At 32.9% G+C, this 13,590-nt stretch overlaps 1 protein-coding gene across 1 annotated transcript; it reads left to right on the top strand.

Moving 5' to 3' along the window:
• The first annotated feature begins 2,601 nt into the window (after nt 1–2,601).
• Nucleotides 2,602–7,010, top strand: LOC144552773 (ultraviolet-B receptor UVR8-like). Its single transcript, XM_078300766.1, has 9 exons — nt 2,602–2,784; nt 3,996–4,567; nt 4,890–5,063; nt 5,241–5,312; nt 5,431–5,502; nt 5,745–5,863; nt 5,966–6,051; nt 6,141–6,193; nt 6,781–7,010. Exons 1-9 carry the CDS (start codon nt 2,679–2,681, stop codon nt 6,853–6,855), a joined length of 1,329 nt encoding a protein of 442 aa, XP_078156892.1. The 5' UTR covers nt 2,602–2,678; the 3' UTR covers nt 6,856–7,010.
• The last annotated feature ends 6,580 nt before the right edge of the window (nt 7,011–13,590 follow it).

Here is a 13,590-nt window from a genome sequence, read left to right as displayed (position 1 = left end):
CCGAACTGAATTTGTGGAATTCTAATCATTCTTTTATAATTCGAGTTTTTTTTTTTTTTGTTTGGTCGGAGTATTGATTTGGATGATATATTTAATGAGGTGACAGACTTGAAAAATCGATCATTTAAAGAAAGGAAAAGGAAATAAAATCGTGTGTTCAGAAATTCCAACGGTTTGAAAGCTACTTTTAGTGAAATATAGATTCAATTGTTATCATCGGGTAAATATGTAATGATATTTGTGTGGATTAGTTGAAAAATTGTTTGTTGTATATTAAGTCATTGTAAAAAAATATTTTTAAAAAATTAGTTACTGAGCTTTATAGTAGACTTTGTATTGTTTGTCAGACAGATGCAAAGACATTATTTTTTCGTCGTGCCCCCTAAGGTAGCATGACATTTGAATGCATAATATTCCATATAAAATAAATCATGTATGATTTAAATAATTAAATTTGATTTACAATTATCGTTATAATTTACATAGAGTTCATGTTTAATTTTGTATACAGTTGTCTACTGGCAATTGTGGTTGAAATTTCCTACAGTAATATCTAGCATATCCCATTATAGTCCAAGTATAAATTAACGAATAATTATACTAATTCCCCCACCCCTGTCCCCCCCATTTATCCCCGCACTCTCTCTCTTCCTTAACTGCCATATATCCCCTCACTTATTTCACTAAAAATTTCCATTTATCCCCGCATTAAATTAGACTGTCATTTAATACCAATCCCCGCATTAATTATGTTTTCCTCTAATAACAATTCCCGCATTAATTATACTGTTATCTAATAACAATCACCGTTAATAAATGTTTATTTGTTATTTCTGAGAAGTATTTATCCATGTAACATAAAATATTTATCCATATAACATAAAGTATTTATCATTATGTCTGAGAGTATTTATCATTGATGTTTACTGTAAGTTGCAATTATGTTTGAGAAGTATTTATCTATGTAACATAAAGTATTTATCCATGTAACATAAAATATTTATCCATGTAACATAAAATATTTATCATTATACATAAGAGTATTTATCATTATGTCCAAGAGTATTTATCATTGATGTTTTACTGTAAGTGCAATTATGTTTGAGAAATATTTATCTATGTAACATAAAATATTTATCTTTTGTAACATAGAGTATTTATCCATGTAACATAGAATATTTATCATTATGTCTTAGAGTATTTATCATTGATGTTTTACTGAAAAATTACAATTATGTCTGAGAAGTTTTTATCTATGTAACATAAAGTATTTATCATTATGTGTGAAAAATATTTATCATTGGGTGAGAGATTGTTTATTTAATGGTCCCCAGTTGTGCGGGGACAATCCAAAAAAAAAAAGAAATTTTGTGCGGGGATAACTGACAAATATTTATGACGGCATTGTTTATTTAGTGGTCCCCAGTTGTGCGAGGACAATTCAAAAAAAAGAAAATTTTGTGCGGGGACAATTAATGGATTGATTTATTCAGTCATAAATAGAGATCATTGCATAGGGATTAATACTTTGCAAATCCACGATAAATACTTTGATGCTTCAAGTTAAATACTAACAGTTTCTGCAGAGTATTAATGATTTGAGTGGTCTCCCCCATGACTTTTTTGGCAGTTTGTGTGGGATTTTTTGCGGGGATAGACCTGCGAGGATTGTTATCATGATCCAAAATTAACAGTCAAGATGATTACAGCTAATAAAATATAAATTGATGTGCGTTTTACTTTTACAAATGTAGTCAAGATACAGTTCATTTTAAAATAGAGGCGGAGCTAGACTTTCTGACTATGGAAATTAATTATATAAAATTTTTATACTGCGAATGGGAGTCAATTTATAGTATTTGTAGTATTTTACTTTATATTATATAAAAAATTATATATAAATACAAAATTTTAAAAAAAAAAATGGAAATCAATTGACTCGTTAATTCTTACTCCCTCCGCTTCTGTTTTAAATCCAACTAGCAATTATAAACTATTGGAATTATTTCTAAAAAGTAACGACAATATTGTATAGACATAAATATAGCGAAGAGTTTGTAACTCTATTTCATCAATAAAAAAAGGTTTATTTATAACAATATCTTACGGAATTAAGAAACTTTGAAACTAAACTTCCGGTTTTACCCAATTAAATGGATAAAAAAATGAAAAATGTTCATTTTGTTCCTGATTCTCGGAGAAAATTTCAATCAATACATTGTGCATATTACAAGAGGGCATTGTAGCGAGAATGCTTTGTACTCAAGGTCACATGTGGAAATTTCCTGTCTATATAATAATCCGTACTAGGGGTGCAAACGGATCGGATAGTGGTAAAATTATATCCGTATCCGTTTTTATTTTTCGGATACGGATATGGATTAGATATTAGACGGATACGAATACAGATTGGATATTAATCGGATACAGATACGGATATCTGCTTTTTATAATAGTGAATAACATAATTTTTTTCATAATTCATATTAAATTATATAATATATATCTACTGTTTGGATACGAAAAATTATATTTGTATCCGCACGGATATTCGGATATCCAACCCGTTTGCACCCCCTAAATAATGCCTTCCCTCTGCGCTTTTCTTTTCAAACACAGATCCCGGGGAAAAGAAGAAAAAGACGGAGAGAGAAACAGAGAAAGAGAGAGAAGAAAAAATGGCACAAGGGATTGAAGAGATTGATCTCGGCTCCAATGAACGGCAGCCACCTCACGAAGTGCTCCTCGTCTCGGCAGGTGCAAGCCACTCTGTGGCACTTCTCTGTAAGCACTACTTGTCTTTGTCTATTACTAGTTAAGTAGCTATGTTTTTTTTGTGGTGCTTCCAATGTAGTTGTTTGTGTAGCGTGCTGTTAGGCTTTTGTTTCTTGACAGGGGATGGTGAGAAAGCTTCCCCAACTCGACAATTGTAAATGAACTTCCATGTGCAAGCATGTGGTACTAATAGCATGAAATGTGGTATATCATTAGAGTGCGCAGTAGGGGTTACTGAGAAATTAGAAAAGTGAAAAAGATGACAGTCTTCTTTTGTGCAATATTTCAATTGTATTCCACTAACATGGAATAATGAAACTAGACTTATTTTGATCCATAAACACTTTTCCATTATTTCACGAATAGTCATTTTCATCCAAATGGAATAAAATAAGGAAGGGACTAAATTGTGCTGCAAATTTTCAACTTAATTCCAACATTTTAATTCAATTCCAATTCTGTTGGCAACTATTCCACTTTACTCTTTCACTGTTCTAGATTTGCCAGACAACTCCTAACAGAATATGTCATCAATTTTTTTTTTCAAATTTTATATTGTTTTTCAAAATTATTTGAACAATTTGGTTTTAACTACTGATTGTTGATATATTATGCTTGATTGAGAACTAGTCTTTGGTTTAGTGGCAAAGGGATATAGTCTCTGTATGAGAGATCATGGGTTCGAAATCCGTATAGAGGAAATCTTTTGTTATAATAACAAGAGTATTAAATAGTTGGGTGGCTTGACCTCCAACCTTCACTCAAAAAAATATATTATGCTGGATTAATAGCCCCAACAAGCTTGCCAAAAATGGATACGTTGGCCATGGCTTTAAATTACAAGATTGCATGTCTTTCTCTTGCACTGTGTTCATGTATTGTACAGGTGGGCTCTTTCCTTATGTCGAAAGAGAGTGCTGAGGAGCATCTTGTTGAGTGAGAGAAAGAAGTAGCGTAAGAGTTGTTTGAGAGCTAATTAGGATTAATTTGGCCAAATAATGTAGGGTAAATGGCAGTATAAGGTGCACTTATTTTTCATGTCATATTGCTTCTTAGAGCATCCAAAAAGTGTTTGGCAAATTACTTCATAGACATCTTTTCTGTGTGCATGTGTACTATTTAGCTGCCCACACTTACCAAGTTAAATCAGACAATTTAGTACTGCAGTAAATAATTCAAAATCAAACAATCTAAAGCACCTTGCGTGTGATGTTCTACAGCGGGCAATGTCATATGCTCCTGGGGAAGGGGCGAAGATGGGCAATTAGGCCATGGAGATGCTGAAGATCGGCTTGTGCCGACAATTGTCACTGCCCTTGATAGCCCAAAGATAGTGTCTCTGACATGCGGAGCTGACCACACCATTGCGTACTCTGAGATTGAGTCACAAGTCTTCAGTTGGGGTTGGGGTGATTTTGGCAGACTCGGTCATGGTAATTCCAGTGATTTATTTACGCCTCATCCTATCAAGGTATTACAGGGCTTGAAAATAAAGCAAATAGCATGTGGTGACAGTCATTGCCTGGCTGTGACTATTGACGGTCAGGTTAGAAGTTGGGGTCGCAACCAAAACGGGCAGCTCGGGCTGGGAACAACTGAGGACTCTTTAGTTCCCCAAGTTGTTCAAGCTTTTGAGGGTATTTCTGTAAAAATGGTGGCGGCAGGTGCTGAGCATACAGCTGCCATTACTGAAGATGGTGAGCTCTATGGATGGGGTTGGGGGCGTTATGGTAATTTGGGATTGGGTGACCGAGAGGATCGGTTAGTCCCTGTAAAGGTTTCTTCCGTTGAGGTATATATTATTTATTTTTTCTATCTATTTCCATGTAGAGGAGCATTTTTTTTTGTAGGATTAATAAAAAAACAATGGTACAGAGACATATAACTTGAGCAGTCATCTTGTTATTTCGTTTTTTCCAAAAAAAAACACGGGGATAAATACAGTGTGGAAAAAACAAAGCAATGCTTCTGTTTTTTCTCAAACTTTTCCATCTTGCTATTAAAAGAACAAAAGAAATAAAACTACTCAAAGAATTCAGTTTTTATTTCTTTCTATTTCAAGTGTTCCTCATTGTTATTTAATTACATTGATCATGCTACGGCAATGTTTATAGGGAGAAAAAATGGTACTGGTGGCCTGTGGATGGAGGCATACTATTTGCGTCTCCTATACAGGATGCTTGTACACATATGGCTGGAGCAAATATGGGCAGTTAGGTCAGGGTGATTTTGAAGATCATCTAACACCTCATAAATTAGAAGCCCTAAGTGACCATTGCATATCGCAGGTCCTTTCATTTTCTGTTATTAGTTTCATATAGTGGCACTTGGTTATTATTTTAAAGAGGTACAATCAAGGCTTAACCAGGCTACAAACATCAAAGAATTACCCAATTAACACCCTAATTTCTGTTACGCTCCATCTCAATCTTGAGCTCATTATATAAATTGTAATTTTATTTCAGATATCTGGTGGCTGGAGACATACAATGGCTCTCACGTCTAATGGAATACTATATGGCTGGGGTTGGAATAAGGTTTATTTTATATCTTTGGTACCCCTGCTCTTGTTAATAATCTATTTTGCAGATCATTTGGATTTTTTTTTATTTTCACACTGATATTGTTCATTTCTATGGATATTTTATGATGCAGTTTGGTCAGGTAGGTGTAGGAGATAACAGTGACCACTGCTCCCCTGTACAAGTGAAATTTCCCAATAATCAGGTTTCTTCTTTATGAAAAAAATAACACTTTATTTATATAAGTATGATTTAACTTAAATGTCAACACCAGTCCGTTGGGCATTGTACTAGTGCAGTACAACATTGTTCACACAACCCACATGTATTCACAGTGGATAGGATAGGCCTTAAATGTTATAATTTACCAAAAAGAAGTTGGGAGCTTGCTGCATTTATTACCATTATTTGTAGTATTAAATTGTCACCCTTGTGTTGTAATTGCAGAGAATAACTCAAGTAGCATGTGGGTGGAGGCACACAATAGCTCTTACTGAAACAAAAAATGTGTTTTCGTGGGGTAGAGGTACCAGTGGACAGCTTGGTCATGGGGAGATAGTTGACAGGTACACAGTCTACTTCCATAATTAGAGTATGCATTTCTTACATTCAAAGTTAGCTTCTGTTATATAAATAATTTAATTGCTTTCAAACTGTCTTCTGCACAGATATATACCAAAGATAATTGAAGCTCTGAGCTCAGATGGGTCCCAGTGTGAGAAATTAGAGTCCTCGACTGCAACTCCTATATCTGGTTGGTACACCAAGGACAATAATTGCATTATTGTTATAATTTACTTTCACCTTTTGACATTCTATATATCAATTCCTGTCGTCTTTCAGGAAAAATCTGGGTTTCTCCATCTGAAAGATATGCACTCGTGCCAAATGAAAATGTGAGCTGCTTATTTTAAAATATTGTGAATAAACCATCATGTCAGATTGTTCATTCTACCAGTCCTATGGTAGAATGAACACAGATTAATCAAATAAAATTAGAACTTCGAATTCTCACTTATAAAGTCCTTGGTGTTTGAGAATATAAATCGAAATAACCGTGTACTGTGTCATCTTAAGCTTTTAGCGGAATTGATTGGTTAAAATGGTACAAGAGTGTTAAGAATGTAAAAACTAATCCCTCCCAAATATTTTTGCTTTTGATGTATCTGTGAAACAAGCAATCACATTTGAGGAGAAGTGTTAAGAATGTAAAAACTAAATAACTGCCTGCTTTGTTGGGTTAAAACATTTAATGCAATTGCTTGGTTACCACTTACCAGATTACATAGTTTCAGTTTTCTCTGAGATCATTGAAGTAGACTATTTAAAGGCCATGTGGTAGGTGCAAAAGTTTTTACTCGGAATGAAACCAAATGAAAAGGCCATTTATACTTCAATTTAGATATTACCTCTATGGGCTTGGCCTGTAACGGCCCATTTTTGCTTATATTTTGACGAATCAGATAATTTCGTGATTGTTCAGGTTGCCAGATTGGTTGGAAGAAATGACACAGATGTGAATGTACCAGAGAATGACCCTAAGAGGATACGCATCTAGTTAGTTTTATATTTAAATAAATAATCATGTTATCAATGTTACTGTAATTGTCGTCATAGTGATCTTTATATACTTAATAATATTTTTCTATCACAAATTTAAGTTTGGTAAAGAGTTGAACGTTTGGTGAGGTAAGAGAAAGAAACATAGTTATTCTTCTGTTTGCTACATTGCAAGTAATGAAAACAGAGGTTGTTAGTTGCAAAAAAAGAGAGCAGTTGGCATCTTTTAACGGAACGTTCTTTTTCATTTGTTGCTACTTAAATTGCTTACAAAATTCAAATGTTCTCTCTTTTCAAACAATTCGGAAAGTCTAAATTAGCTTTAAGCTCTTAATGATTATGTTTGAATGTCAACATTTCTTTCTTGCTCCAGAAAAATTGTGTATTTTCTACCTTAATCTACCTACTTCAGAAAGGGATGATTATTTTGTTAATTACTAATTTGAATTTCCCCAAAAGTGTAAACATGTTGGAAAAATCAACAGTTTGATAGATGACATATCAACTTGGGCATTGACGCTGTGTCCTGATTAAGACACATATATGCCAAAAGACGAATTAGCTTGTAGTATGTTCACACACGAGCGCGCGCACGTGACAGAAAATGTATTTATTTTTCTGTTTATTTCTCACTTTTGTTTGCCAGTGGTCATGTTTAGTTGTTATTTATATATAAAAAGATTTAAGTTTATTATTCCATCTTATTTCTTAAGTATACATTTTGTTTAGCAACTTAAGTCATAGCTTAAATTAATATGCATGTAGGAGTAAGATGTTGAGAATAAATATATATTATAGCTCCACAGACAGAGTAAATGTGAAATAAGTTCGTATAACTTGAAGAGAGAGTTTAATTTACTCCGTCATTATTTCATCTTACTCCTTGTTTTACATCTCCTCATGCTTCATAATCTAACATGACCTATGTGATAATTTTGTTCCTTAATTCCATCCATGATTTTTGGCAAAGTTAAAATCCTTTCAACTTAATTCCATCTAGTATGGGTTAATTTCACTTTTACAAGGTCACGCTATTTAAATTTTCACAAGAAAAATCAAAGAATTTTTTTTTCTTTTTTTAAATTTAAAATCAAAGAATCTTGAGTGAAGAAATTTCTACCGCGAGAAAAGCATAATTTCTTTATAGTGCTAGTAATAGTCTCCCACTTCTGTCTACATAGTGATTTTACTCGATATGTTTGCCTTTTAACGGTAACCAAATGTGATGGTAATTGAAGTATTAAGCCGGTCTACGTAAAGTGCTAAGTTCATTTGAGTAGTCAGAACCGTATTAACAAAGGAGCTTTTACTTTATGCAGCGGACAAACTATAGAATTAAAATAGTTCTGTAAATGACTTGAGCGCCGCATAAAGTCTAATCTGCTTTGTTAAAATCTTTACTAATTCGAACATAATGTCAATCAATACAGAGAATTTGAAGGAATGGAGAAGGATTGCGGTCTTCCCAATCCAATTCAACACATGATTTAATAAGAATATTGTTGTGAAATTAATATAAAGTTGCAACAAAAGTAAGTAAATAACAAGAGAGATAAAGAGAGCAACAACAAACTTGTATTCTCCACTATTGTATATAATATGTGTGTCTACTATTCTCTATTTACAAAGCCTCTATTTATAGGCTAGAAAGAGATGTTACAATAAAAGAGAAAATAAATGTCCATGGTAGTGGAGATAGTGGAGGTAGTGGATAATTAATATTGGAAGTTATAGAATGAACATCCACATAAATATATTTTATAACACTTCCCCTTGGATGTTCATCTTTCATTATACGCTGTTAATATGATACTTCAGGATCGATATTAACATGATACTTCAGGATCAACATGATACTTCAGGACCATGTACTGCCTCATTAAAAACCTTACCAAGAAAAACCCATTGGGATAAAAACTTGGTTAAGGGAAAAAGAGTACAGTGCGTATAATGCTTCCCCTCAATTTGATATCATTGAATATCCTTCAATCGATGTAGACCTATCTTCTTCGTGAGTTGTACAAAAACCTTTGTTGGTAAAGATTTTGTGAATAGGTCTGCAAGATTGTCAATTGATCGGACTTGGCAAACATCTATTACGCCTTCCTTTTGTAGGTCATGTGTCGAAAAGAACTTTGGTGCAATATGTTTAGTTCGGTCTCCTTTGATATATCCATCTTTGATTTGTGCAATGCATGCTGCATTATCTTCATATAGCGGAGTAGGATTTACCTTGATGTTTTCAAGTCCGCATTCTTCTTGAATATTTTGAATCATTGACCGTAACCAAACACATTCTCGACCCACCTCGTATAAGGCAATCAGTTCGGCGTGATTTGAAGATGTAGCTGTAAGAGTTTGTTTTGTCGATCGCCATGAAATTGCAGCTCCACAATAGGTGAATACATATCCCGATTGAGATCGTGCTTTATGTGGATCTGATAAATATCCTGCATCTGCATATCCAACTAAATTGGATTTTGTATCTTTTTTTATAGTATAACCCCATATCTCTAGTTCCGCAGAGATACCGAAATACTTGTTTAATTCCATTCCAATGTCTTCTGGTTGGTTTGGAACTGTATCTTGCTAACACATTTACTGCAAATGAGATATCGGGTCTCGTATTATTTGCAAGATATAATAATGCCCCGATTGCACTTAAGTATGGTACTTCAGGACCAAACACTTTTTCATTATTTTCTTGTGGGCGAAAAGGATCATTTTCTGCATTTAGCGATCGTACAACCATTGGTGTGCTCAAAGGATGAGCTTTATCCATATTTAATCTTTTTAATATTTTTTCAACATAATTTAATTGATGGATAAATATTCCATTCTTTAGATGTTCGATCTGCAGGCCGAGACAAAATTTTGTTACACCAAGGTCTTTCATCTCAAATTCATTCTTCATTAATTTTGCAGTATTCTCAATCTCTTCAGGAGATCCAATAATATTCAAATCATCAACATACACTGCAATGATTGTGAAACCTAGATTTGATCTTTTAATAAAAACACACGGACTAATTATATTATTTTTATATCCTTCTTTTAGAAGGTACTCACTCAGTCGATTATACCACATTCGACCAGATTGTTTTAGTCTGTATAAAGATCTTCTTAATTTTATAGAGTACATCTCTCTAGGTTTTGACTTATATGCTTCAGGCATTTTCAATCCTTCTGGGACTTTCATGTATATATTACTGTCAAGTGAACCATATAAATAGGCTGTTACAACATCCATAAGTCGCATTTTTAGATTTTCTGCAACTGTGAGACTTATTAGAAATCTGAGAGTTATCGCATCCACTACAGGTGAATACGTTTCTTCATAATCAACTCCAGGTATTTGTGTAAAGCCTTGTGCCACTAGCCTTGCTTTATATCTCACAATCTCATTTTTCTCATTTCTTTTTATGACAAATACCCATTTGTAACCTACAGGGCTAACATCATTGGGCGTTTGGACTACAGGTCCAAATACTTGCCGCTTGTCTAATGAACTTAATTCTGTTTGTATGGCATCTTTCCATTTAGGCCAATCATTTCTTTGTCTACACTCTTCTAGAGTTTTTGGCACATTATCTTCTTCGTTTATAACATCGCTTGCTATAGCGAATGCAAAGATTTCATCAACATGTGTTTTATTTCTATTTAATATAGTACCATTTATTACATAATTTATAGAAATCTCATATTCATTTGGTACTTGAGTTTCTTCTGGAACTTCATCAACCTCTTTTGGGTTTTTATCAACTTCTTCATGAGTTCTACCATTAATCTCTTCTGGGATTTTATATACTTCTTCAGGAGTTTTACTATCAACCTCTTCTGGGGTTTTATTGACTTCTGCAGGAGTTTTACCATCAACCTCTTCTGGGGTTGGACCAACTGCTTTATTCTGCTATTTCCTTTTACGTGGATTTACATCCTTAGAACCAAGTGGTCTTCCACGTTTTCTACGCACATTAGATTCATTAGATATTTTTGTAATGTCAATTCGAGCGGGTGCGTTTATAGTTGGAATATGTGATTTAGTAACTCTATTCGTATTTGTGAATGCATCAGGCAATTCATTTGCAATTCTTTGCATATTTATGATCTTTTGAACTTCGAGTTCACATTGACCACTTCGGGAGTCAAGATAAGATAACGATTAATTCCAAGTTACTTGTTTATCCAGTTTTTGTTTTTCTTCCCCTAAATTTGGGAATACTGATTCATTAAAATGACAATCAGCAAATCTTGCTGTAAAAACATCTCCTGTTAATGGTTCTAAATATCTAATAATAGAAGAAGAGTTAAAACCAATATAAATTCCCAACCTTCTTTGAGGTCCCATTTTTGTGCGTTGTGGAGGAGAAATTGGAACATATACTGCACAACCAAATACCTTTAGATGAGACAAATTTGGTTCTCTTCCGGAGACCAATTGTAATGGGGAATATTTATGATAAGCAGTTGGTCTTAATCTAATTAGTGCAGCGGCATGTAATATGGCATGTCCCCATGCGGAAGACGGTAAACTAGACCTCATGAGTAATGGTCTAGCAATTAATTGTAATCTTTTAATCAACGATTCTGCCATACCGTTTTGTGTATGAACATGGGCCACTGGATGTTCTACCGTAATTCCAATAGACATGCAATAATCATTAAAAGTTTGAGAAGTGAACTCACTTGCATTATCAAGCCGGATTCTTCTGATTTGATAATCCGGAAAATTAGCTCTCAATTGGATAATTTGTGCTAATAGTCTAGCAAATGCAACATTTCTTGTTGCTAACAAACTCACATGTGACCAGCGTGTTGATGCATCAATTAACACCATAAAATATCTAAACGGTCCACATGGAGGTGTAATAGGTCCACATATATCTCCTTGAATTCTTTCTAAAAATGAAGGAGCTTCAGGTCCAATTTTATTTGGAGATGGTCTAATAATTAGTTTTCCAAGAGAGCATGCTTCGCATGTCATATCTTTTGATAATAGGATCTTCAGGTCCTTTAGGGGATGCCCATTTGCACTTTCAATTATTCTCCTCATCATTATATTTCCTGGATGACCCAATCTGTCATGCCATAATGTAAATAATTTTGGATCAACTAACTTCTGGTTAGTAACGGTTAACTTCGGGTTAGCAACCATATTTGATTCTATTTTACTTATATAAGTACTATATAATCCAGATGACATTGCTTGCATCTTTTCAATTATGATCTTCTGGTCATTCTTAATAGATGTGATATGAAGATACTCGCAATTTTTCTCATTCATAGTTTCAATATGATAACCATTCTTTCGAATATCTTTAAAGCTTAGTAGATTTCTTCTGGATCTACTTGAATATAATGCATCATCTATTATTAATTTTGTTCCTTCAGGTAACAAAATACAAGCTCTTCCGGAGCCTTCTATTAAATTACTTGTGCCAGATATAGTGTGAATATTAGTCTCACCAAGATACAATAGTGAAAAGTATTTCTTACTTTTCAATATGGTATTAGTTGTTCCACTGTCTACCAGACATGAATCTTCATTACTTATCATTGCGTCAGCCATTTTCCTTTAAAATGCAAAAATAAATTACTTTTATTCATTTTCATAAAAAAAATTAAAAAGTAAACTAAACTTTTATTAAACATAAATATAAATTTTTATACTATATTTTCTCCCTAAGTAATAATATATATTTCTTCATTGACATTATGGAAGAAATCTGATACATCAAGATGTGTATCCACATGACATCCATTTTGGAGTCATATTCAGTAAAGTTAGTTTCCACATTTTCCCCTTATTTCTTGATTGTGGCTTGATATAGCTCTACAAAATATTTTGGCGTACGACAAGTACGCGACCAATGATTTATCATCCCACATCTGAAACAAACATCTTCAGGACGTTTTTCTTTCTCATTAATATGTATTTACAACATCAGGTTATTACTACCATAACTTCAAGTTATGATAAATGAAAAATGAGATAAATTCAAACTTTGTGAGATTTGTCATATGTACTACAAAATAGATACGCATTAACTTCAGGTTATTAATGCCATAACTTCGGGTTATGAATGCCATAATTTTGAATTATAAATGTCATAACTTCAGGTTATCAATGTCATAACTTCAGGTTATCAATGTCATAACTTCAGGTTATTAATATCATAACTTCATATTATGAAAAGGGGGATAAATAAATATAAATAAAAGAATACGTAAATTGTATGAATAAATAAATAAATTAAATGTATTAATAACTTCAGGTTAATATTATATAACTTCAGGTTATAATAAAATATTTTATTTAATAACTTCTAGTTATTAAATTGCTTGGCTGCACAATTGTATAATTTAATTTGAAATAACTTCGGGTTATATTTTCATCTGATGACCTATAATAACTTCTGGTTATTATATTGATTTTATATGAAAATTTCTAATAAAACTTCAGGTTTTAATTGAGAATAACTTCAGGTTATTATTCATCCAGTGGCCTATAATAACTGCTGGTTATTATATTAATTTTATACTAAAATTTATAATAGAACTCCAGGTTGTAAATAATTCTAATAATAACTCCAGGTTATTATTTTATTCAAGTAATACGAACTTCGGGTTCTTGATAAAATTTTAGTTGTGATAATAACTTCAGGTTATTACTCTTATTATTATATTAATGTAATATGAACTTCAGGTTCTTGATAAACATTTAGTTTTGATA

The sequence above is a fragment of the Carex rostrata genome, chromosome 1 (genome assembly GCF_964058835.1).
Source record: "Carex rostrata chromosome 1, lpCarRost1.2, whole genome shotgun sequence".
Lineage (NCBI taxonomy): Eukaryota > Viridiplantae > Streptophyta > Magnoliopsida > Poales > Cyperaceae > Carex > Carex rostrata.
The sequence above is the reverse complement of the archived record's forward strand: the minus strand, read 5'-3'. Positions and strand labels throughout refer to the sequence as shown.

Excerpts from the sequence above, each read along its gene's own strand:
- LOC144552773 (XM_078300766.1), top strand. The coding sequence starts at position 2,679 with ATGGCACAAGGGATTGAAGAGATTGATCTCGGCTCCAATGAACGGCAG. Across the intron at positions 4,568-4,889 it reads TAAAGGTTTCTTCCGTTGAG|GGAGAAAAAATGGTACTGGT; the intron begins GTATATATTATT and ends CAATGTTTATAG. Across the intron at positions 5,064-5,240 it reads GTGACCATTGCATATCGCAG|ATATCTGGTGGCTGGAGACA; the intron begins GTCCTTTCATTT and ends ATTTTATTTCAG.